Source organism: Malus domestica, chromosome 11 (genome assembly GCF_042453785.1).
Source record: "Malus domestica chromosome 11, GDT2T_hap1".
NCBI lineage: Eukaryota > Viridiplantae > Streptophyta > Magnoliopsida > Rosales > Rosaceae > Malus > Malus domestica.
This window is the reverse complement of record NC_091671.1, coordinates 8,032,476-8,058,107: the sequence shown is the minus strand read 5'-3', so window position 1 is coordinate 8,058,107 and position 25,632 is coordinate 8,032,476. Positions and strand designations below refer to the sequence as shown.

The 25,632-nt window shown below is 37.7% G+C and overlaps 3 protein-coding genes across 3 annotated transcripts; all 3 read left to right on the top strand.

The window, feature by feature from the left end:
- Positions 1-1,028: 1,028 nt before the first annotated feature.
- Positions 1,029-10,749, top strand: LOC103422728 (uncharacterized). Its single transcript, XM_070808358.1, has 3 exons — positions 1,029-3,516; positions 3,727-3,811; positions 8,070-10,749. The coding sequence occupies exons 1-3, from the start codon at positions 1,325-1,327 to the stop codon at positions 10,548-10,550; spliced, it is 4,758 nt and encodes a 1,585-aa protein (XP_070664459.1). The 5' UTR covers positions 1,029-1,324; the 3' UTR covers positions 10,551-10,749.
- On the top strand, positions 10,748-11,860 carry LOC103422821 (scarecrow-like protein 14; the record flags this gene model as incomplete). The annotated part of the gene is made up of 1 exon (XM_008360878.4): positions 10,748-11,860. A coding segment is annotated over one exon (702 nt), but the record flags the coding sequence as incomplete, so codon positions are not given.
- An 8,555-nt stretch (positions 11,861-20,415) lies between these two features.
- On the top strand, positions 20,416-24,078 carry LOC139189231 (scarecrow-like protein 33). Its single transcript, XM_070807769.1, has 2 exons — positions 20,416-23,416; positions 23,574-24,078. Exon 1 carries the CDS (start codon positions 20,921-20,923, stop codon positions 23,339-23,341), a length of 2,421 nt encoding a protein of 806 aa, XP_070663870.1. The 5' UTR covers positions 20,416-20,920; the 3' UTR covers positions 23,342-23,416; positions 23,574-24,078.
- Positions 24,079-25,632: the final 1,554 nt, after the last annotated feature.

The window sequence follows — 25,632 nt, the reverse complement described above, 5'->3', positions numbered from 1 at the left end:
ATTTTGAGTTTTAATAATAAGGACAAAATAAAAGGTAAAATGAATAGTATTAAGTTTGACTTTTTAGTGTAAAAATATAGTTTTTCGATAAAGTTAACAGTACTGCTGACTTTTTGTTAAAACTTCCTTGTATAAACCTTTGGCACGATTAAACTTTGGCCTGCAGTTTTCTAGATCTACTAATATACTGTTGGTTTAAAATGGATAGACTCAAAGAGCTAATATTTCTATTAAAAGTAAATCTGTGTATCCAAAAATCACGTACTATAAAACTTATGATCGTTCAACACAAGAGGTTTAAACTGAAATTGTAACTGGACGCAATATGATTATGTCGAATGATGGAGCTATCAAAGTTTAGCTTGTTTAAACCTTCAATCGGAGGTTTCGATCTGATATAATAGTGACAAGGGCCTTCTTGGCATGAAGCGGGGTATACATGTAATTAAGTCCTAAAAATATTTAGTCTCTCATTTACTAGGAGATCATGAATTTAAATCTTAAATAAATAAATAAACAACTAAAAATTTCTTCGTTTTGTTTAATATTTTTTTAAAGTAGTATTTTATTTAATATAAGTCGGTGACAGTCTAATTTCTTTTTATATGCAATATCAATACCACATTCGGTTAAATTAATGGTATGTCAAAGTAAAAGTGGTTAGCCAAATAATTCAAACTTAAGTTCAGAGTTCAAAACTTTTGCTTGCTTGGTACTCCATCAACCCTTTGGGGTTTAATTCATAACCATAAAAAAAAAAAAAAAAACCTTAATGAAAAACTTTTGGTATTGTTCATTTAAAAAAAAAAATATATTTTTATATTAAATAGTCCGTCATGATACTATTTATTTTGTCCTTTATTTTATCCTTATCGTTAAAACTCAAAATTTTCAAATTTTTTTCATTAATTTTCCTAAAAATAAAACCACTTGATATCATCGGCCCTTCTCTTTTCCATTGAAAAAAATGATGAGAAAAAGGTACCACAACGTTAAAAACCATTGGTCAACTTAACGCTTCCACAGCTTTACCAATTGCTTGAGCTGCAACAAAAACGCCATGAAGCCACGCTGTGTGGCGTCTCCCGCTTCTTGACTTCCACACCCTCCGCCCGTTCTCCCCACTTTGGCCTTCGTCTCTCCTCCACCACTCGTTTATCCGGTGACACCTCAACCCAGTAGTGGATTGAGGTTTCTCTGTTCTCTCTCAGGTAAGCAGATTCTTCACCTCAAATCCCAAAGTTTCAATCTTTCAGTCTTAATTTCCTCAATTTTCACCAAACTCGAACTGGGTTATCGTCAATATTCTTAAAATTTGATTGCTATGGATCCAAGTTCTTATCAACTGCCCGATTCCAATTCCAATTTCATCGACCAGACACTTTCCCCCAATTTCAATGAGTACCCAAGCAGCGATCCCTTTGTGGATCTTAGCTTTCTGGGCCAAAACCCTAGCAACTCTGCTCTGTCTCCGAGCTTGAGCCCCGAGGGAGATGACAGTGACTACTCTGACAGTGTGCTCAGGTACATAAACCAGGTGTTAATGGAGGAGGATATGGAGACAAAGCCCTGTATGTTTCATGACCCTTTGGCTGTCCAAGCCGCTGAGAAATCTCTCTTTGAGGTTCTTGGTGGGAAGTTTCCGCCTTCTCCGAATCAGCATCCGCTTAATTTTGAGAGCCCTGATGGTCGTTCTTCTGCAACCTTTAGTGATCATAGTGGAAATAATAGCTCTAGTCTTAGTTCTAGTACTAGCCATTTGGATGATTCTCGGAGTAGCGTTGATGTTATTGAGCATAAGCCCTCTATTTTGCAAAACCCAATTCCGGAAAACTTTGTTTTCCAGTCAAAGGCCAAGTCTCAGTTTTCGTCGAATGGGAATGGATTGGTGGGTTCTTATGTGAGTGAGCCTATGGTTTCTAATTTGTTTAGGGAGAGGGAATTGGTGTTACAGTTTAACAGAGGGGTAGAGGAGGCTAGTAAGTTTCTTCCTAGAGGTCAACTGATTGTTAACGTTGAGAATAACAAGCCGTACACAGTGGCGAATGGAAAGGCTGAAAATGTGGTGGTTAAGACGGAGAAGGATGAAGGCGAGTATTTTCCTACTAGTTCGAGAGGAAAGAAGAGTCATGAGAGGGAAGATGCAGATTTGGAGGTTGGGAGGAGTACCAAGCAATCAGCTGTTTATGAGGAGACGGAGGCTGATCTATCGGAGATTTTTGATAAGGTGCTTGTTTGTGGTGAGGGGAAACCCAAGCCTATTGTGAGTGAAGGTGAAGAAGTCTGTCTGGATGAAGCAAACAAGGCTCTGCAGCAGAATGGGCAATCTGTTGGAACCAGTAATGGAAAGACTCGTGCCAAGAAAAAGGGCGACAAGAAGGAAGTGATAGATTTGAGGACTCTACTCATTTCATGTGCACAAGCTGTTTCTTCTGATGATCGTAGGACTGCTAATGAGCTACTAAAGCAGATTAGGCATCACTCTTCCCCATTTGGCGATAGCTCGCAGAGGTTGGCTCATTGCTTTGCAAATGGCCTTGAAGCACGGTTGGCTGGCACTGGAACTCAGATATATACTGCTCTATCTTCTAAAAGAACGTCAGCTGCTGATATGCTGAAGGCTTACCAAACTTATTTTGAAGCCTGCCCGTTCATGAAGGTCGCGATAATCTTCGCAAACCACATGATTTCAAAATTAGCTGAGAAAGCAGAAACACTGCATATTATAGATTTTGGAATCCTCTACGGTTTTCAATGGCCTGCTCTCATTCGTTGCCTCTCAAGAAGAGCTGGTGGACCTCCAAAACTACGCATTACAGGGATAGAGCTTCCCCAAAGTGGTTTTCGACCTGAAGAAAGAGTCCAAGAGACAGGGCATCGTTTGGCAAAGTATTGTGAGCGGTATAATGTTCCTTTCGAGTACAATGGCATAGCAAAGAAATGGGAAGCTATCCAATATGAGGAACTCAAAGTCAAGAGAGATGAAGTGCTTGCTGTGAATTGTCTGTTCCGGTTTAAAAACCTACTTGACGAGACAGTTGTGGTAAACAGCCCAAGGGATACTGTTCTAAATTTCATTAGGAGCATGAATCCTGATATCTTTATCCATAGTGTCATTAATGGATCTTACAATGCCCCATTCTTCGTCACACGCTTCAGGGAGGCTCTATTCCACTTCTCTGCAATGTTTGATATGTTTGATACCAATTTATCTCGTGAGGATCAGATGAGATTGATGTTTGAGGAAGAGTTCCTTGGACGAGAGGTTGTAAACACAGTAGCTTGCGAGGGCTCTGAGAGAGTTGTGAGGCCTGAGACATATAAGCAGTGGCAGGCTCGGAACATGAGGGCTGGGTTCAAACAATTGCCATTGAACCGTGAACTCATGAACAAATTAAGGGCCAAGGTGAAACTGGGGTACCACCGTGATTTCATGGTTGATGAAGATGGAAACTGGATGCTGCAAGGATGGAAGGGCAGAATTCTCTACAGTTCCTCCTGTTGGGTACCGTCTAGGTCTTGAAATGCATGCTGTTTAGAACTGAATTGACTTGCACAAATAGGCTTCTGTAGTTCTATACAGATGTAAAAATAGTGCTGTATTTTGCAATCACCGTGCTGTCTGGGTGACAATGTACTGGTTTCTTATCGGTAACTTCTAGCACTGCATAACTTCGTATTAGAAATTTGATTAATGATGAACTATTGTAATGTTGAACATTGTAGTTTTCGTTTTGTATTTGTCTCAGTTGAATCTAATCGTCAAATAAACGCAATTTTTACTTTTATGGAATATGCCCCGGAGGATTTGGTTACCCTTTTCCCGTTCATCCAATCTTTTTTAATATGTTATATGATAAATGAATTTGAGTAGAAAATCCATTGCATTCTATGTTTTTTAATACAATTTATATGGTCTTACATTATGCGTTTTAATATCTAACGATATTTAGAACAGTGACAACATCGTCAACAACAAAGAAAAAAAAAAAAGCTTCGGCTTTGAATGGTGTTCATTGTACTTGCCATTGTGGTTTTGATTTGAGAACAAAGGGCAAGGAGATAACGGTGGCAAAAGGGTGCTTAGTCGACGATCATGGTTTGTCTTGGAGGTCCCTGTCGCATACTCATATCCTTATGTCCTTATGTGTGCGTGCCGTACACCAACACGTTCACACGAGAGAACGAAAGCGACATGAGAGAAAGAACGCCGAGAAGAAGCTAGAAAGATGCTGGCTGCATGCGGTCCCATGGTCTTGCAAATTGCATGTCGGCTCTCTCTAGTCTCTGTGGAGGTCCAAATCACTTCACATCTCATAAGGTCCCAAAACAAATGAACCAATGGATTGAGAATTTGAAAGATTTTAATGGATTTATACATCTATAGATTTTTATGGAATTTAATTGTTTTGTAGAGATTCCATATAAAATTTTGATTCAATTCCCTCGAAATCTCATGGGAAGAGATGAGATTTGTGGATGCTTAAAATACACTACGAAATCTCTCTAATTCCCTCTAATTCCTTAACTTTCTCAAAATTTTTAACATAAATTTCTAATTGAATACACCTGAAATGTTATAAACTTTCTTAAAATCCTAATTGAATACACCCGGATTTCTAAAGATTTTAATAAACTATCTTAAAATTATAATTGAACACACCTTGAATATCAGAGAATCACTTAAAATCCTGATTGAATACTCCTAAATTCATTAAAAGAATGAAAATCCTTCAAAATCACAATTGAATACACCCCCCCTTAAGTCTCTAGTTCGATCAATTATTTTTTATTAATAAAGATAAACATTAAATTTGTTGATGCACAAAAGCAGTTCAACCAAGTTGGGTCAAAATCAAGCAAAGCTTGAGTACGGGTTTGAGCCTCTCTTTGACCCCTTGTGTAGAGTGACTGAGTTGGATCTATATTTAATGAGCCTTGTATTAACAAATAAGGGATTATCTATTCTCTATCGCTTCTTAGTAATGCAGGGTCAGTTGATCATGTTGTTCGTTATGAACGCCTACTTTGGTCATCTTTCGACTCGTGCGGGTATCCAAGTTCCATGTGTTTACACGGACATTGATTTGTATTAGAAATTTAGAAGTTAGAACAACCGAGTTTGACAGTTCCCGATTGTATTTGGAGCCGTTTCCTATGTGCTCGGTGGCTACATTGACGTTGTTGAACTTTTACTTGCTCAAAGACAAAACATAATACAAATTGACCCTTGACCAATATTAAGTTCTTAATGTGATGCCACATCAAGACATGCACATAATTTCCGAGGCTTTCTGTCGACCATGCTATGTATTTGTTTGTTTATTTACTAACGAATTATCAATTAACAGACAACATATTTCAGGGAGGGGTGTATTTTTGCTTGTTACCCTAAATTATAGTGTATTCTCATCATATATCACATCATTTGATACGTGTCATTTTACTTAACTGTAGTTAATTTTTTTTTTTCAAAATTGGAAAAGGAACATTTAATATTAAAGTTAATCAGAGTTAGTTGAAATGACACGTATCAAATGATGAGATGTATGGTGAGCATACACCATAGTTATGGAGGTGAGAAAATAATGCTCCCTTCGAGAAGTGATACCGGCATTTTCACTAACCTTTGGATTTGGATATTTATACTTCTTTAAATGACATGTGTTATTTTATTACACAAAAAACAAGATTTTGACTATGAATTAATAATGAAAAATAAATGATTTAATTTCAAAAGACTTTAAAGGTCTTATTATTATTATTTTTTGTGTAAACAAGTGTCAGTTAAAGAAGTCAAAATGTCCAAATACAAAAGTTTATGCAAAGATTGCCAGCATTTTTCTCAATTTAGTAATTTATTTTATCTTTTTGTTGATCATTTTCCCTGTTTATTTGAATAAAATTTCCAAGCCCCCGAATTTTGATAATCTCTCATATTATTGCATAAATTTGTCATTGTTTTCGAAATACTAGTAGTACATCACGTGTTATCATATTAATAGAGGGAATTTTTATTTTTAGATTAAATTTTAAATTTTTAATACAAATATTTCATGACTTATATAATAACACGTTAAATACCACTTTAAATTCTGAACACATTGAAAAATCTGTCTGTATTCTTGAGGCCAAAGCAACACGTGAGAGATTCATATTGTGTTTTGACCTTTACCATGATTAGAGGGATTAAGAAGCAAAATCAGTGTTTTCTTCTGATAAAATATAAGGAAAGCAATACCTTTCCTGTTATCATCAACCTCTATTTTCCACCCGATTAGCTCACAGTCAGAAGACATATCAATTTTTAATGTTATTCACAGTATCATGATAATGTGAACGGGATTAAGGAAATGATTAGTAAATTAATTAAAAAAGATGAAAAGGAATAAGCATTCGTGCTCTTCAAGACAGAGGCTTGTTTGTCAAGTCAAGTTTCTTATGAGCAACCGGTGGTTTTTCTATCACCGGTAGCCTTGAGCTAGTTTGACCATGTCAAAGTTTCAACCAAGCAAACAAATATAGCTCACAAAAATATTGGATTTTTCAATTTTTTTCTAAGGGTTCTAAAGTCAAACTCTAACCCTCATAAAATACCCAAGATCTATTGCAAATTTACATCTAAAAATGTGTGAAGGAATTGGACTTATGCATGTGTGTGAAAGTGTGAGCAGACTGAAATATGGGCATCAACATTGGCTTAGAGAATAGAGCGCAATGTATTTCGATGGAGAAATCTTATATGTAATCATTAAATGTATCATATATTGTGGTTGTGTATTATTCACATAATTTTGGATACGCAAAGGCATATTGTATGCAAGTTTTTCTCGTTTGAATGAGCTTATAACTTATAAGTTGGGCAATCCTCACCTTCCATCTCTGTTCTCTTTCCAAATATATTTTTCGAGTTATCAATCGACACGGTTGGTATTGCGGTATTTAGGACGCTACTTTTGAATTTGGTGGTGATTTCTACCTCAGTGGCAATGTCTATCCGGTTGTTAACAACGATATTAGCTCCTCATGAAAGCAAGTGGTGTTCTTGGTCTTATGTTTAGGGCTTTTGTTTTGATGGATTTGTTTCAACATACTTTGTAGCTTTCAATGGATCAATCATCTTATGTGGATTTTTTAACAATATAAGTAACAATTGTTATGCTGATATTGAAGCACGAATTTCATTTTTTATTGATTGTGTGTATTTTCTCCCGTTCAAGTCAGTTTTGAGTTTAAATTCGTCTTATGTTGGAATCGGTTCATACTAAAAAATGATTGTGTACATATCCAAGTCATTCACATTAATTGCACTTTATCAGCAATTTAGTTCAACCAAACTAAACCAAATCAATTTATTATAATTAGTTTGATAATAATTTTAAAACTGATCCAATCCGGGTATGTCAAAATTCAAAAGCAAGCAAAGTTCTATAGTATATGAACTGTCAAGAACATTATTTTAAGAATTTTCCACTCTCCAGGTCCCATTGCCATATTCTGTAACACTGAAAGAACAAAAGAAAACGACAGGGATTATCGAAAGAAAAAACAATGCACAGAGTGGGACCAAGTCCATGGTTGCAAAGTCAAACATGTGCATGACTTATTCACGGACCGATCAGCACGGTTGGAAAAAGAGTTCAGGACTATCTCTGACTGACACTTGCTATGCTCCTCCAAGAAAGTACGTGACGCCGCTCGGCCCCACCCGCTTATAAATATCAGAAAACCTCACCGGTGCTGTTAGTTTGGTTCCCCGAACCTGAGATCGCCGCCTTTTGTTTTCGAGTCTCAACGTTTTTCTTCAAGGTACGCCAGTACTTTTCTGTTCATGTTGTTTTCTGTCATCCGATTCAGTAAAGGTTCGATCTTTGCTTGTTCTTAGAGCCTTCCGCTTCAAAACCTTTGCTTCCTGTGCAATAAATCTGCAAAAACTCTGATGGGTTTTTGAGGTTTTTCATTTTTGCTTCTGATTTGTTCTTGCTAGCCTGCTTTGTTCCTTGATGGGGTTCCTGTGAGATTAAATCTTTAAATTTCATCACTTTTGTGGGTAGAATCTTAAGTTTTAGAGGGTTTTAGAGTTTAGAATTGTACCCAGGTATTTTTCTGTGATCGTTATGGATCATCCAACTGTCAATGGAAGTCCTGATTACTTGAATGGTTTCAGTATTGATGATCTAGCCTTCTCACCCCATTCAACTCAATTCTCAAATCTCACAAATGAATACCAATTTAACCAGTTCTCTCCGGATCTTAACTTTGTGGACAATCATTTTTCCCTTCCGCCCGATTTCGAACAGGGTAATATTGTTCCTAAAGTCAGTTTGACCACAAGTGGAGAGTCATCTGTTCCATCTAATAGTTTGAATCCACCTGATGGACGCTCATTGTCTCTGCCTACGGTTGTGAGCGTCGGAGGAGTAGACAGTTCCTCCGATGACAGTGATTTCTCTGAAGCTGTTTTCAAATACGTAAACCAGATTCTTTTGGAAGAGAACATAGAGAAAAAGCCTTGCATGTTCTTTGATCCGTTGGGTCTTCGTGTGACTGAGAAATCGTTCTATGATGTTCTTGGTCAACGGTACCCCTTTTCACCCAATCAGCAACCACTTCATATCAATCCGAATGTTGAGAGTCCTGGTGGTAATAATTCTGGGAGTTGTAGTGATTGTAGTGGTAGTAATAATAGTCCTAGTCCTGGTACTAGCAATTCCAATGATCCTCAACGGGTTGGCGATTCGGGAGATCCAAAATCTTCTTTTCCACAAACTACCCTTCCCAGTGACAACCCTTTCCAGTTCAATTCACATTCGAGTTCACAGTTGTCTGTTCCTCTGGAAAATCGCATGACTAGTGTTGGTGATAGGCGGCATGTTGGTGGTGGGCAGCGCCTTGATGATATGCTACAGGGCTCCTCTGTAGAAGAGTTTGTGGCTCAGAATATATATACAGATAGTGATTCTATCTTGCAATTCCAGAGAGGGTTAGAGGAAGCTAGTAAATTCCTTCCGAAAAGCACTCAGCTGCTTGTTGATCTGGAAAGCAACACAGTGTCTCCAGAAGTGAAAGCAAGTGTGCCGATGGTTACTGTCAAGAAAGAAAAGAGTGAGCGGAAGAACTCACCTAATGGGTCAAAGGGAAGAAAGAATCGCGAGCGGGAAGATGTTGATCTTGAAGAAGGGAGGAGTAGCAAGCAGTCTGCAGTTTATATAGAAAAGACTGAAGAGAGTGAATTGTCTGAGATGTTTGACAAGGTGTTGCTGTCTACTGGCGGAAATAATGAATCTCAGTGTGGCAATGTTGCTTTTAAGAATGAAGCAAGCAAGACCTTGCAGCCTGGACAGCCACAAGGATCTAATGGTAATGGCGGGAAGGCTCGTGGTAAGAAACAAGGAAAGAAGAAGGAAACTGTGGATTTGCAGAATCTCCTGATTTTGTGTGCACAAGCCGTGTCTACCAATGATTTTAGGACCACTAGTGAACTGTTGAAGCAGGTTAGGCAGCACGCTTCTCCTAACGGTGATGGATCTCAAAGGTTGGCTCACTTCTTTGCGAATGGTCTTGAGGCTCGTATGGGTGGTACTGACACCGGAACCCAAAAGTTTTATACGTCCCTTGTCAAAAGGTCATCAGCCGTTGATATGTTGAAATCTTACCAAGTTCATCTTTCAGCTTGCCCTTTCAAGAGAATGTGTGTGCTCTTCAAAAACAAGATGATTTTGAAGATGGCCGAGAAAGCAACAACCCTTCATATTGTCGATTTTGGTATCCTGTATGGTTTCCAGTGGCCATTCCTCATCCAGCATCTTTCAAAGAGACGTGGTGGACCTCCGAAGCTACGCATTACCGGGATAGAGGTTCCCCAACCTGGGTTTCGTCCAGCAGAGTGGATTGAAGAGACTGGACGTCGCTTGGCAAGATATTGTGAGCGTTTTAATGTACCTTTTGAGTACAATGCTATAGCTTCACAAGATTGGGAATCCATCCAACTGGAGGACCTTAAGACTGAAAGGAATGAGGTGCTTGCTGTGAACTGTATGTTACGGTTCAAGAACCTACTTGATGAGACCGTTGAAGTGAACTGTCCAAGGGATGGTGTTCTACAACTAATCAGAAGGATGAAACCAGATATTTTTGTCCACTCTATTATCAATGGTTCCTACAATGCCCCTTTCTTTGTCACTCGATTTCGGGAGGCTCTCTTCCACTACTCTTCCTTGTATGATGCATTTGATATTAATATACCCCGTGACAATGAAGAGAGGTTGAGGTTTGAGAGTGAGTTCTATGGCAGGGAAGCTATGAATGTAATAGCATGTGAGGGCGTAGAGCGGGTTGAGAGGCCTGAGACATATAAGCAGTGGCAGGTTCGATGCATGAGGGCTGGTTTACAGCCGTTGCAATTGGACCAAGATTTAGTGAAGATTCTTAAGGATAAGGTGAAGGCATGGTACCACAAAGATTTTGTAGTTGATCAAGATAGTGATTGGATGCTTCAAGGATGGAAGGGCCGAATTGTGTATGCTTCTTCTTGTTGGGTGCCAGCGTAGGAATCTTGTAGAATATGCTTGTTTGAACTTCTTTGAGAATTGTGATAGAAAGGATGATCAACAAACTAGGCAGAGGTACTATTTCATTTCGTATTTGAGTATTCTGGTTATCCATGTTGTACTCTAATATACCATGTTGCACTCTAATATACTAGTCGGCTTTGTAGCTGAACTACCTCAATACTTCATCTTTGTAATATTCCTTTCGAGTCCAAGAGACAGGCCACCGTTTGGCAAAGTATTGTGAGTGGTATAATGTTCCTTTCGAGTACAATGGCATCGCAAAGAAATGGGAAGCTATCCAATATGAGGAACTCAATGTCAAGAGAGATGAAGTGCTTGCTGTGAATTGTCTGTTCCGGTTTAAAAACCTACTTGACGAGACAGTTGTGGTAAACAGCCCAAGGGATGCTGTTCTAAATTTCATTAGGAGCATGAATCCTGATATCTTTATCCATAGTGTCATTAATGGATCTTACAATGCCCCATTCTACGTCACACCCTTCAGGGAGGCTCTATCCCACTTCTCTGCATTGTTTGATATGTTTGATACCAATTTATCTCGTGAAGATCCGATGAGATTGATGTTTGAGGAAGAATTCCTTGGACGAGAGGTTGTGAACACAATAGCTTGCGAGGGCTCTGAGAGAGTTGTGAGGCCTGAGACATATAAGCAGTGGCAGGTTCGGAACATGAGGGCCGGGTTCAAACAGTTGCCATTGAACCGTGAACTCATGAACAAATTAAGGGCGAACGTGAAGCTGGGGTACCACCGTGATTTCGTGGTTGATGAAGATGGAAACTGGATGCTACAAGGATGGAAGGGCAGGATTATCTACAATTCCTCGCGTTGGGTACCGTCTAGGTCTTGCAATGCATGCTTGTTAGAACAGAATTGACTTGCAGAAGTAGGCTTCTGTAGTTCTATACAGATGTATTGATAGTGCTGTGTTTTGCAATCACCATGCTGTCTTGGTGACATTATACTGGTTGCTATCGGTAACTTCTAGTCTTGCCTGTACTTGCCTGGGGTCCAACTTCTTCCCCTGTATATAGGTCGTGCGTAGTAAGATCAGGTGCCTTCTGTGTAACTTCTTAATGCTTTTTGTTTAGAATTTGATTGATGTATATAGGTCGTGTATATAGGTCGTGCGTGGTCAATGAGAAAATAATTGATGTAAAGAGCTAGCCCTGCATAACTTTGTATTAGAATTTGATTGATGATGAACTATTGTAATGTTGAACATTGTACTTTTCTTTTTGTATATATCTCAGTTGAATCTGATCGTCAAATGAACTCAACTTTTACCTTTCTTGATGCCCGGGAGGGATTGTTTACCGGTTTCCCGTTCATCCAAACTTTTCATCGCGTAGCTCAAACCAAATGCAATGTAATCAAACTTATCATATTGATGTCATAGAAATTATAAAATGCCATATGCATGGAAGAGGTATTTATATATTATATAATAAATCAATTTAAGCATAAGTGCATTTTATATTTTCCAATACGAGTATAGGCTTACATTATCCGTGTTAAATATCTAGGAATATTTAGAACATGGTCAACTATTTATGAACTTTCGTCCACCACAAAGACAGTGCTTCGACTTTGAATGGGGTTCATTGTACGTGCCATTGTGGTTTTGATTTGATCTTTGAGAACAAAAGGCAACGAAATAACGGTGGCAAAAGGGTGTTTAGTCGACGATCGTGGTTTGTCATGGAGGTCCCTGTCGCATACTCGTACTCTTATGTCCTTGTGTGCGTGCATGAACACGTTTACACGAGAGAACGAGAGCGACACGAGAGTGAGAACACCGAGAAGAAACTAGAATGCTGTTGGGTGCATGCGGTCCCATGGTCTTGCAAATCACTTCACATCACAAATGAGTGATTGTTTTCTTTTATACCAAGGTCATCTCCAACCGAATGGTCCAGAGGATTATAGGGCCAAAAATAATCCGAAAACCGTTTCCAATCGAGAGTTAGGCCAAAGGGCTCTGGAATCTGAGAGGACCCCACGGAATCGGAAAGGGCTGGAGGGCTGGCTAGCTGCATGGCTGCATGCAGCTAGCCAGCCAGCCCGGGGCTGGTCATTTTTTTTTTAATGTTTTGTTATTTCTGTCGGTTATAGCCGACAAAAATAATATATACTATATTATTAGTGTCGGTTATAACCGACACTAATAGCAATGTTAATATAATAGCAGTTTGAACAGTGTGGGTTAAAACCGTCACTAATTCTAATTTGAATTCCAACAGCTAGCCAGTCACTAGCCGTTGTATTCAATTTTTTTTTTTGTTTTTATGAATTTAAACTTTTTTTTTCTATAACTTCCTATAACTTTTTTTCTATAACTTATATTTTACAAAATTTGGTTCATATTTTTTTTCGTATAACTTCTATTTTATAAAATTTGTTTCATATTTTTTTGAAATTCCATTTTTTTCCTATAACTTCTATTTCACAAAATTTGTTTCATATTTTTTTCCTATAACTTCCTATAACTTTTTTTCTATAACTTATATTTTACAAAATTTGGTTCATATTTTTTTTCGTATAACTTCTATTTTATAAAATTTGTTTCATATTTTTTTGAAATTCCATTTTTTTCCTATAACTTCTATTTCACAAAATTTGTTTCATATTTTTTTTTAAATTCTATTTTTTTTCCTATAACTTCCTAAGCCATTATACAACATTAAATTAAATTAAGTAACATGAAACAATATGAAACAACATTAAATAACATTAACCAACATAAAAATTATACAACAGGAAACTTTAACAACATTTTTAAAAACATTTAAAAACATAAAACATAAATGCCTACTCCATGCTTCTTCAATAGATTGAATTGAAAGAGATTAAATGGAAATAGATTGAATTCAAAGTTGTGAGAATTATATCCCAATATCCACCCTATTTATAGCAAAAAAATATTCAAATCCAACGGCTAGCTGACGTCAGCTACCAACGGCTAGCTGACATTACTTAGCTGTTGGATTTGAATTTAAGTTGTAGTTTTTAAATAATAAATTATGTTTGGCCCTTTGGCCTTCCGTTGGAGACAGTTTTTTGTGACAGGGCTAAGACGAGGCCTCTGGCCCTCGGTTGGAGATGGAAGCAAATATGACCATGTACTGTTCATTAAAATATTAATATCTTGGAGGATCTTGGGGGGCGAAAGGGCTAAAACGAGCCCTCTGGCCAGCCATCGGTTGGAGATGGCCTAAGTGGTACCGAAGTTGTCCAAATAGATAAAACATAAGACGACACTCATTTTCAGTAAAAGTGACCAGTCAATTCAAGCATTATTAACATAAGAGTAAATTACATTTTACTCCTTCGGGTTTGGGTGCAATTATAACCTCATACAACATCTTTAAAATATTTCAATCTCATAGACAAACTTTTATTTTGTTGCAATTTTATGCATCCGTTAGTTAAACCGTTAATTTAACCGTTATATGGTGACGTGACAAATGCATGACCCACATATTTGAGGACGTGACATATAAAAAAGAATTAATTATCAAAAAGCAATTTAAAAAAAAATTAAATTAAACAAAAAAGGGGCCCACCCTTCTTCTCCCCAAGACCTCCATCTCCATCTTCTTCTTTCTCCACCCCGACCACCTATCCCAGACAACCATGTCAATCCCTCCCCCTTTAAATTTCCCTCTCCCAATTCTTAATAGTTCCAGATCATCAACAAAACAATTTACACAACCAAATCATCAAATTTCTGATTCCCAAATCTTGACACACGGCATGGCGTCGATTGACGCCTTCGTCACCGGCGGCTGACCGTCCTTGCCACCCAGCCCCCACAGCAGCGAGTCCAGGTCCGAATATCCTTCGTTCACTGACACGCGTTGGTGAGGATGATTCCTTCCCGCTGGGTTCGTCTTATCGGGTTTTCTCTATCTGGGTTTCAAGTCGGGTGTTGCGGCGGAGTGGCTGCACCTAAGATTAAAGGCATGAGCACAGAGAGCTCTCGATCTCGACCCTTCCTCATGACCCAGTCGAAAAGGGAAGCTAATTCAGACACAAACTCATCTTCGGATCTAGGAAATTTTCTAGGCTTTATTTTCGGATTAAGAGCGAAAACTGAGAGAAAATATAAGAAGACTCGGAACAAATTTGAAAAAAATTAGGAATGGGGTTTAGGGATTGGGAGGGTGAGGATTGACATGGTGGTTGTATGTGACGGGTGGTGGTGGTGGTGGAGAAAGAAGGAGATGGTGATGCAGGTCTCAGGTGGAGAAGGAAGAAGATGGAGATGGAGGTCTCGGGTGGGAGAAGAGGGGTGGCCCCCCCCTTTTTTTTGTTTAATTTAATTTTTTGTTTAAATTGCTTTTTGATAATCAATTAATTTTTATGCCATGTCATTAAATATGTGGGTCATGCATTTGCCACCATTTAACGGTCAAATTAACAGTTTAATTAACGGATGTATGAAATTGCAACAAAATAAAAGTTTGTGTATGAAATTGAAATGTTTTAAAGATGTTGTATGCGGTTGCAATTGAACCCAAACCCCGAGGGGGTAAAATGTAATTTACCCTTAACATAATAATTCACCCTACTACAACTGTCAGCGTACAAATTCTTTTATTTTGAATCAGATCAACCACACACATCATTCACAAATATCATACAATTCACACTTCGCACGACTCTGCATTCAGGCGTTGCATTGCGTCCGTTTCTGGTTTATCTTCTACATTTGAATATAGACTCTACATTGCAAACTCCGTTTCTAATTCTGCTTTTACATTTGGATTCAGACTATGTAATTCGGTGTCTGTTTCTGGTTTTGCTTTTACATTTAGATTCAGACTTTGCAATGCAATGTCTATTTTTGTACTTCTTTTTCTTATGGATTGTCTTCAAGTTTTCAAGATATGCAAGCATTATCTTCCACCATTCCAGCGCAAATTCAAATAGCAAAAAGAGCCTAAAATCCAAAGCACACATTTCACAGATTTGATCCACTGCCCAATTTCATCCTCGAGCGCCTTCCAAACCTCATCGATACTCATGTTCAACTTCTGCAACTCTAACCCAAACAAGCTTTCTTCTAGAAACTCTCTTCTACAGTTGATGTGGGACCACTCCTTCATGAACACTGCCGGCACCATTGGCTTCATGATCTCGTGGAGATCAGTGATGGTTCTAGAAGGAATCATGTCAATTGTGATGTTGTAGTCACTGATCGACTAAGCCATTGGGATTTGGTGCTACTCACCATCACCAATGACCTCTTCTTCATTAGAGAGAAAAATGGGAGAGAAGGGATGAGAGAAGGATGAGAGAGAGAAAGAGATAAGAGAAAGAAGTAGATAATGACAAGGGAGAGGGAAGGAGAGAAGGAAAGCAATAAATTGAAGTGATAAGGGTAGAATAGTTATTTTCTAACTAATCTAAACTCATGTGGTATGCTTCATTGACCTATATATAATTACTGTAAATATTTCATTAATTATGTCCAAAAAAAAAATTTGACATTGATATATGCCTAATTTGTAAAGATTCTATTGACCTTTGGCTAAATAACCTAAAAAACATTGTGTGGAGCCAAAAATAATCCCAAAAATCATGGAGATGACATGTGGATTTTTGGACAAGAAGGACAAGATTACCCTCGAGACACATCGGAATTCCCATGTGCATGCAACAGACAATAATGACTCAATCAAGTAAGAGTCAAATGTGGTCAATATGGTATTTATTTAAATCTCTCTCATCACTTCTCATCAAATCCTTATTCAAAAGGTAACTCCGAAAACTTCCTATTTAATTTAGGAATAATTGTCATCTTAATTGCAAGATATTATTTCACATAATATCTTGCAATTATTCACCCAATTACACCATATATGGCCAACCACTCTCCACCCAAATGCCCGGCCACTATCCTATAAATACTCATCTTATCCCACTAAAATGCTAAGCTATTTGCTATTCACAAACTCCTAAACACATTCTTTTCATAATTCTAATTTTGGCATCGGAGATTCTTCGGCCAAAGCCCCCCAATTCATCATGGGCGCGTGAGGCTTTTGGCCTTAATCGAATGTGTTATTATTTTGTAGGTACATTTTCGTCAAAGGAAGAGATGACAGAAATTTGCATCCACACAATGATCATGAATTGGAGTTTGAAAATTGAAGTCCTCCACCCGCAATGGAGAGAGGAGGACTTATGCAATCACATAGTTTGTTAAACTAGATTTAATTTAGAGATATTTTTCTTCACAATATTGAAATAAGTCTCTAGTTCGATCATTTTTTATTATTAATAAAGATGATAATTAAATTTGTTGATGCACAAAAGCTGCTCAACGGAGTTGGGTCAAATTCAGCCCAAGCTCGAGTACGGGCTCAGACTGTTTTGGGCATCTCTTTGACTCCTCATTTAAAGCAACTGAGTTGGATCTATGCTTAACAAGTTTTGTATTGACAAATAGATGATTATTTTTTCTCTATCTGTTTTGGGCATCTCTTTGACTCCTCATTTAGAGCAACTGAGTTGGATATAGGTTTAATGAGTTTTATCTATCACGTCTCATTGATGTGAGATAAGTTGATCACGTTGTTCGTAGCATCATGTGAGTAAAGGTAAAACTTTGCCTGATGAATGCCTACTTTGGTCATCTTTCGACCCGTGCGCGTATCCAAGTTCCGTACGTGTTTACATGGACTTGTGGGATGTGTGTCTGAGTGCTTTGAATTAGAAATTTATAAGTTAGAACAACCGAGTTTGACAGTTCCTCATAGTATTTGGAGCCGTTTTCCATGTGCTCGGTGGCTCCATTGACATTGTTGAACTTTTACTTGGCTCAAAGACAAAACCTAATACAAATTGGCCTTTGACTAATATTAAGTTCCTAATGTGATGTCACATCAAGACATTCACATAATTTCCCAGGTTTTCTGTCGACCATGCTATGTATTTGTTTGATTATTTACTAACGAATTATTAATTAGCAGACAACATATTTTAGGAGTGCTAGCAACATTTGCATTAATTTTTGCATTTGGATATTTACGCTTCTTTAAATGACACGTGTTATTTTATTACCAAAAAAAGAAAGAAAGCGAGGAATTAATGATGAAGAATAAAAAATAAAATTTCAAAAGGCATTAAAGGTTTTTTTTTTTTTTTTTTTTTTGTTAAACACGTATCATTTGAAGAAGTGAAAATGTCCAAATAAAAATGTTGGTGCAAAAGTTGTCAGCATTTTTCTTAATTTAGTCATTTATTCTATCTTTTTGTTGACCATTTTTCCTATTTATTTGAACCGAATTTTGATAACCTCTCATATTTTTAGAGAAATTTGTCCGAACCACGAGTGATACATTATTATATTAGTGGAGGAAGTTTTATTTTTTAAGTTGTTAATTTTTAACACAAATGTCTCATCATTTGTATAATGACACGTAGTGTACCACCAAATGTTTCGAGCACACTGAAAAATCTTTTCATATTCTTGAGGCCAAAGCAATGTGTGAGATGCTAGGAAAACTAACGAAAAGTACAAAAAAGAACTTTAGTTTTAATGAAAAATGACAAATAAATGTGTAGTGAATAATATTAAATAAAGATAAAAATATGATTTTTTTTATTAAAAGTGAATAGTATCGAGAATGTTTCGTTAAAACTCTTGATTATGTTTTGACCTTTACCATGATTAGAGGGATTAAGAAGCAAACTCTGTGTTTTAAAAGAATAAGGAAAGCATTGCCTTTTCTGTTATCATCAACCTCTATTTTCCACTCGATTAGCTCACAGTCAGAAGACATGTCAAATTTTAATGTTATTATCATGGTAATGTGAACGGGATTAAAGAAATGATTAGTTAATTAATTAAAAAAAGATGAAATGGAATATTCATTCGTGCTCTTCAAGACAGGAGCGTGTTTCTCAAGTCAATATAACTTATGAGCAACCGGTGGCTTTTCGATCACCGGTACTCTTGAGCTAGTTTGACCAGGTCAATGTTTCAACCAAGCAAAGAAATGTACCTCATAAAAATATTGGATTTTTCAAAATTTTCCAAGGGTTGGAATGTCAAGCTCCAACCTGTAAAATACCCAAGATCTATTACAATTTACATCTAAATAAACTAAATGTGTGAAAGAATTGTACGTATGCATGTGTGTGAAACTGTGCGCAGACTGAAATATGGGCATCAATATTGGCTTAGAGAATAGAGAGCAATGTACTTCGATAGAGAAAAAACTTATATGTAATATTTAAATGTATTATATATTGTGGTTGTGTACTACTGACATAATTTTGGATATGCAAGAAATATTATTGTTCGTTTGAATGAGTTTATGAGTTGGGCAACCCTCACTTCCCTTTCCTATTCTCCTTCCAAATCTATTTTTCAAGTTATCATTCGATTCGGTTGGTATTGCGGTATCTGGGATGCTACTTTTGATTTTGGTGGTGATTTCTACATCAATGGCAAATGTCTATTCTGCTATTAACAATGAGGGTTGCTCCTCATGAAAGCAAGTGGTGTTCTTGATCTTATGTTTAGGGCTTTTGTTGCGATGGATTTGTTTCAACCATAGCTTGTTGCTTTCAATAGATCTATCATGTTATATGGACTTGTTTACGATCTGTATAAGTAACAATTGTTACGTTGGTATTGAATCGCGTATTTTATACTTTATTAGTTACGTGTGCTTTCTTCAGTTCAAGTCAGTTTTGAGTTCAAAATCGTCTTATACTGGAAATGGTTCTTAAAGAAAAAACGATTGCGTACATAACCAAATCATTCAACAATAATTTGGTTTTGACAACAATTTAAGTTCAAACAAACTAAAATCCAATCAATTTATTATAATTAGTTCGATGATATTTTTAAAATCGATCAAATCCGAGCATGCAAAGTTGTATAGTATGAACTTTCAAGTACATTATTTTAGGGTAAATTACATAGTAGCCCCTCAGGTTTGAGCTCTATTGCAATCTCATACAACATCTTTAAAACATTTCACTTTCATACCTCAAGTACTATTTTATTTCAATTTCATACAACCGTTAGATTTTCCATCCATGGATCTGTTAAATGCTGACGTGGCTGCCACATATATGATACGTGGCTGCCAAATGTCTGCCACGTGGCAAATAAAATAATTTTTTAATTTAAAAAAAAAAAACATATTTGCCACTTTTTTTTTTCTCTTTCTTCTTCTTCTTCTCTCTCTTTCTTCTTCTTCTGGGTTCGGACCTTTTTTTTTTTTTTTTTCTTCTTCTTCTTCTTCTTCTTCTCCCTCCTCCTCCTCTTTCTTCTTTTCTTCTTCTTCTTCCTCCTTCTTCTGGGTTCGGTCCCTTTTTTTTTTTTTTTTTTTTTCTTTCTCTTTCTTCTTCTTCTTCTTCTTCTTCTTCTCTTTCTCTTTCTCTTTCTTCTTCTTCTGGGTTCGGACCTTTTTTTTTTCTTCCAATTTCAGGTTTTAAAAATTTTTTTTTTTTAATTTGCCACGTGGCAAACATTTGGCAGCCACGTGTCATATATGTGGCAGCCACGTCAGCATTTAACAGATCCATGGATGGAAAATCTAACGGTTGTATGAAATTGAAATAAAATAGTACTTGAGGTATGAAAGTGAAATGTTTTAAAGATGTTGTATAAGATTGCAATAAAGCTTAAACCTGAGGGGCTACTATGTAATTTACCCATTATTTTAAGAATCTTCCACTCTCCATGCCCCATTTCGAAATTCTGTAACACTGAAATATAAAAGAAAAAGACAGAGATTATCGAAAGAAACAAGGGACGGAGTGGGACCAAGTCTATGGTTCCAAAGTCAAACATGTGCATGACTAGTCTAACGCACAGACCGATCTACCCGGTAGCAAGAAGAGTTCAGGGCTCTCTCTGACTGACTCATGCTATGATCCTCCAAGAAAGTTCGTGACGCCGCTCGCCCCCACCCTCTTATAAATATCAGAAAACCTCACCGGCGCTGTTAGTTTGGTTCCCCGAACCTGAGATCGCCGCCCTTTGTTTTCAAGTCTCAACGTTTTTCTTCAAGGTACGCCAGTACTTTTCTGTTCATGTTGTTCTCTGCCATCCTATTTAGTAAAGGTTCGATCTTTGCTTGTTCTTAGAGCCTTCCGCTTCAAAACCTTTGCTTCCTGTGCAATAAATCTGCAAAAACTCTGATGGGTTTTTGAGGTTTTTCATTTTTGCTTCTGATTTGTTCTTGCTAGCCTGCTTTGTTCCTTGATGGGGTTCCTGTGTGGTTAAATCTTCAAATTTCATCACTTTTGTGTGTAGAATCTTAAGTTTTAGAGGGTTTTAGAGTTTAGAATTGTACCCAGGTATTTTTCTGTGATCGTTATGGATCATCCAACTTTCAATGGAAGTCCTGATTACTTGAATGGTTTCAGTATTGATGATCTAGCCTTCTCACCTGATTCAACTCAATTCTCAAATCTCACAAATGAATACCAATTTAACCAGTTCTCTCCGGATCTTAACTTCATGGACAATCATTTTTCCCTTCCGCCCGATTTCGAACAGGGTAATATTGTTCCTAAAGTCAGTTTGACCACAAGTGGAGAGTCATTTGTTCCATCTAAAAGTTTGAGTCCACCTGATGGAGGCTCATTGTCTCTGCCTACGACTGTGAGCGTCGGAGGAGCAGACAGTTCCTCCGATGACAGTGATTTTTCTGAAGCTATTTTCAAATACGTAAACCAGATTCTTTTGGAAGAGAACATAGAGAAAAAGCCTTGCATGTTCTATGATCCGTTGGGTCTTCGTGTGACCGAGAAATCGTTCTACGATGTTCTTGGTCAACAGTACCCCTTTTCACCCAATCAGCAACCACTTCATATCAATCCGAATGTTGAGAGTCCCGGTGGTAATAATTCTGGGAGTTGTAGTGATTGTAGTGGTAGTAATAGTAGTTCTAGTCCTGGTACTAGCAATTCCATTGATCCTCAATGGGTTGGCGATTCGGGAGAGCAAAAACCTTCTTTTCCACAAGCTTCCCTTCCCAATGACAGCCCCTTCCAGTTTAATTCACATTCCAGTTCACAGTTGTCTGTTCCTCTGGAAAATCGCATGACTAGTATTGGTGATGGGCGGCATGTTGATGATATGCTGCAGGGCTCCTCTGTAGAAGAGTTTGTGGCTCAGAATATATTTACAGACAGTGATTCTATGTTGCAATTCCAGAGAGGGTTAGAGGAAGCTAGTAAATTCCTTCCGAAAAGCACTCAGCTGCTTGTTGATCTGGAAAGCAACACAGTGTCTCCAGAAGTGAAAGCAAGTGTGCCGATGGTGGTTACAGTCAAGAAAGAAAAGGGTGAGAGGAAGAACTCACGTAATGGGTCAAAGGGAAGAAAGAATCGCGAGCGGGAAGATGTTGATCTCGAAGAAGGGAGGAGTAGCAAGCAGTCTGCAGTTTATATAGAAAAGACTGAAGAGAGTGAATTGTCTGAGATGTTTGACAAGGTGTTGCTGTCTACTGGCGGAAATAATGAATCTCAGTGTGGCAATGTTGCTTTTAAGAATGAAGCAAGCAAGACCTTGCAGCCAAGTGGACAGCCACAAGGATCTAATGGTAATGGCGGGAAGGCTCGTGGTAAGAAACAAGGAAAGAAGAAGGAAACTGTGGATTTGCGGAATCTCCTGATTTTATGTGCACAAGCCGTGTCTACCAATGATTTTAGGACCACTAGTGAACTGTTAAAGCAGGTTAGGCAGCACGCTTCTCCTAACGGTGATGGATCTCAAAGGTTGGCTCACTTCTTTGCGAATGGTCTTGAGGCTCGTATGGGTGGTACTGACACCGGAACCCAAAAGTTTTATACGTCCCTTGCCAAAAGGTCATCAGCCGTTGATGTGTTGAAATCTTACCACGTTCATCTTTCAGCTTGCCCTTTCAAGAGAATGTGTATGCTCTTCAAAAACAAGATGATTTTGAAGATGGCTGAGAAAGCAACAACCCTTCATATTGTCGATTTTGGTATCCTGTATGGTTTCCAGTGGCCAATCCTCATCCAGCATCTTTCAAAGAGACATGGTGGACCTCCGAAGCTACGCATTACTGGAATAGAGGTTCCCCAACCTGGGTTTCGTCCGGCAGAGTGGATTGAAGAGACTGGACGTCGCTTGGGAAGATATTGTGAGCGTTTTGGTGTACCTTTTGAGTACAATGCCATAGCTTCACAAAATTGGGAATCCATCCAACTGGAGGACCTCAAGACTGAAAGGAATGAGGTGCTTGCTGTGAACTGTATGTTACGGTTCAAGAACCTACTTGATGAGACCGTTGAAGTGAACTGTCCAAGGGATGCTGTTCTAAATCTAATCAGAAAGATGAAACCAGATATTTTTGTCCACTCTATTATCAATGGTTCCTACAATGCCCCTTTCTTTGTCACTCGATTTCGGGAGGCTCTCTTCCACTACTCTTCCTTGTATGATGCATTTGATATTAATATACCCCGTGACAATGAAGAGAGGTTGAGGTTTGAGAGTGAGTTCTATGGCAGGGAAGCTATGAATGTAATAGCATGTGAGGGCGTAGAGAGGGTTGAGAGGCCTGAGACATATAAGCAGTGGCAGGTTCGATGCATGAGGGCTGGTTTACAGCCGTTGCAATTGGACCAAGATTTAGTGAAGATTCTTAAGGATAAGGTGAAGGCATGGTACCACAAAGATTTTGTAGTTGATCAAGATAGTGATTGGATGCTTCAAGGATGGAAGGGCCGAATTGTGTATGCTTCTTCTTGTTGGGTGCCAGCGTAGGAATCTTGTAGAACATTCTTGTTTGAACTTCTTTGAGAATTGCGATAGAAAGGATGTTCAACAAACTAAGCAGAGGTACTATTTCATTTCATATTTGAGTATTATGGTTATCCATGTTGTACTCTAATATACATGCATATACTAGTCGGAGTTCATCCTTGTGAGGGTTGAGTTATTCGACCCACCCAGCAAGTTAGAAAAAAGCTTATTCATATTTTTCATGTTTTTTCAGGTCATTTGTGGTAATACCTTCTCGAAGAAGAACCTTAACGATAGAGTGGTGTTTCTCATTAGATATTTACTAAATTATCTTTTTGGCTTTTGATCGATGCATATGATGGTTGAAGGCGTATTGGTCATGATAGATGATGGTTGAACGCCTCTCCTGATGGTAGGATATTTAGTTATGTACAAGCAGTCGGTTGCAGAACTGTGGACATTAGTCAGATAGAATAAAGAGATGGAACAAGCTATGAACTTCTGTTGTGACGAAGAGCTGTTGTTCCACATGCTGGTCGGAACTTTTTTCTATCAGTAGTTGCAATATCGGGGATTTTCCGTTCTTAATCTTTGTACGATCTTTTTTGGATCTTAGACCTTTGTGTTTGTTCTATCAGATGTATAAACAAGTAGAATGCCTTTTTTTTTTGTGGTTTATTGATCAAGTAGCTGTGTTGCTCACAAGTTCTCGTCTTCCGTTCTTCATTTTGGCAATGAAAAATTACGGAAAGATGCAAGTGCTCGGCTTCGTTATTATCTTGTTGCGTGTATGGTAAGGTGTATTGTATACATGTTAGTAGGTTTTGATAGGACATAGTATGTCAATTTGTTCTGTGAGAGCCATCGTTCTGTGCGGAGGCTGCTTATGGCATCAGACAACCGAGTGGAACCAACTTCGCAGGGACCGCATTGTGGGGATCCCGGTGTATTTGTGACTTGTGAGAAGTGCCACATGCCTTGTGTGGCCCGATTGTCCGGACCTAAGAACTTCTTCTAACGAGAAATACTAGGTCACAATTAAGAGATGTTCTTGTGTACGGCACCTGAATTTTGGGGGGGGGGGGGGGGGGGGGGGGTGGTGTGAGAGAGTGATGGATCAAAAGTGGTTCAGGTTAACATGACAAAATAGGGGATGAGGTAAAGGGAAGATTTTTGTGTCTGGGTCTGTAGGGGTGAGTTGGTCGGACTTGCGGACCTTAGAATTTCTCCATAATTTGACATATGTACCATATTTTAGATTCATACTAATCAGTGTCCATCTAATAAATTTTCATATGGCAAGTATACCCTCCACATATTTTGTAAAATTATAATTATTACCCTTACATCATTCTCTTTGACAATTTAATATATCACATTAAATATCATTATTTTTAGTCATTAACATATTCATAGCAGTTTATTTAAAAGTTACTAGATACTCGAACACTATCAAACACTCAACAACTTTATTTTTTAGCTGTTTAATCTCACAGCATAGTAGAACAATTTATTTCTTTATTTAATTTTAAAGCACAACAATACTAAACTAGCCCTAAGGGGGTGAGGGAGTGGGCTACAGCACTAAACCTCACAATGTGTTAGCGTAGTTCAAATTCACCTTTGGCAAGAATTGAACCTAAGACCTCTCACTTACAACTGAAGAGGAATATCACTAGACTGTAATACTAACTGGCAATAGATTCTTTTATTAAAAAGACGTTATGTTATCCTTTTTTTTTTCCTTTTAAGACTACATATCTTACAAATATTTTTACACTTATGTGTAGCCTTTAGATTTTATAACATCTAAGGGTTCTTATTTATTCATTAAATGACATGGATGCTTATGGGGATTTTAACTAATATTAATGACAAAAAATAAGATTGAAAAAACATAAAATATGGAAAATTAAAAATAAATTTAAAAAACGGAAGAAACCCTAACTAGTCGTGGAGAGGAGTGTTGCCCTTGCATCATGACATAGGTTCGAACCCCGTTGGCTCTATAATCTAACAAATCGTTTGACCAAAAAAAAAAAAAACTAGTTGTAAAACAAACTACCTGCTGACTTTAAGCCAATAACAAAAACAATGAAATCTTTTCTTAATTTTCTAATGCGATCTGCAATGCTTGGATGAGATTGTTGCCAAAAGTCTCCCTATCTACAGAAAAATCACCATTACGTAAGCAAAACACAATTATATATTCTTTATTATTGTTCATATATGTGGGGTGATTAATTAGGTTTTTGCAATTTTTTTTCTTCATTTTGTCAGTTCATGAGTTTGATGATTTTTATACCCATTTG

Bases quoted from the DNA above. Each gene is read 5' to 3' on its own strand.
- LOC139189231 (XM_070807769.1), top strand. From the start codon at position 20,921: ATGGATCATCCAACTTTCAATGGAAGTCCTGATTACTTGAATGGTTTC.
- LOC103422728 (XM_070808358.1), top strand. From the start codon at position 1,325: ATGGATCCAAGTTCTTATCAACTGCCCGATTCCAATTCCAATTTCATC. The intron at 3,517-3,726 runs GTCTTGAAATGC...TGAACATTGTAG, and splicing joins TCCTGTTGGGTACCGTCTAG to TTTTCGTTTTGTATTTGTCT. The intron at 3,812-8,069 runs GTTACCCTTTTC...CTTAAGTTTTAG, and splicing joins AATATGCCCCGGAGGATTTG to AGGGTTTTAGAGTTTAGAAT.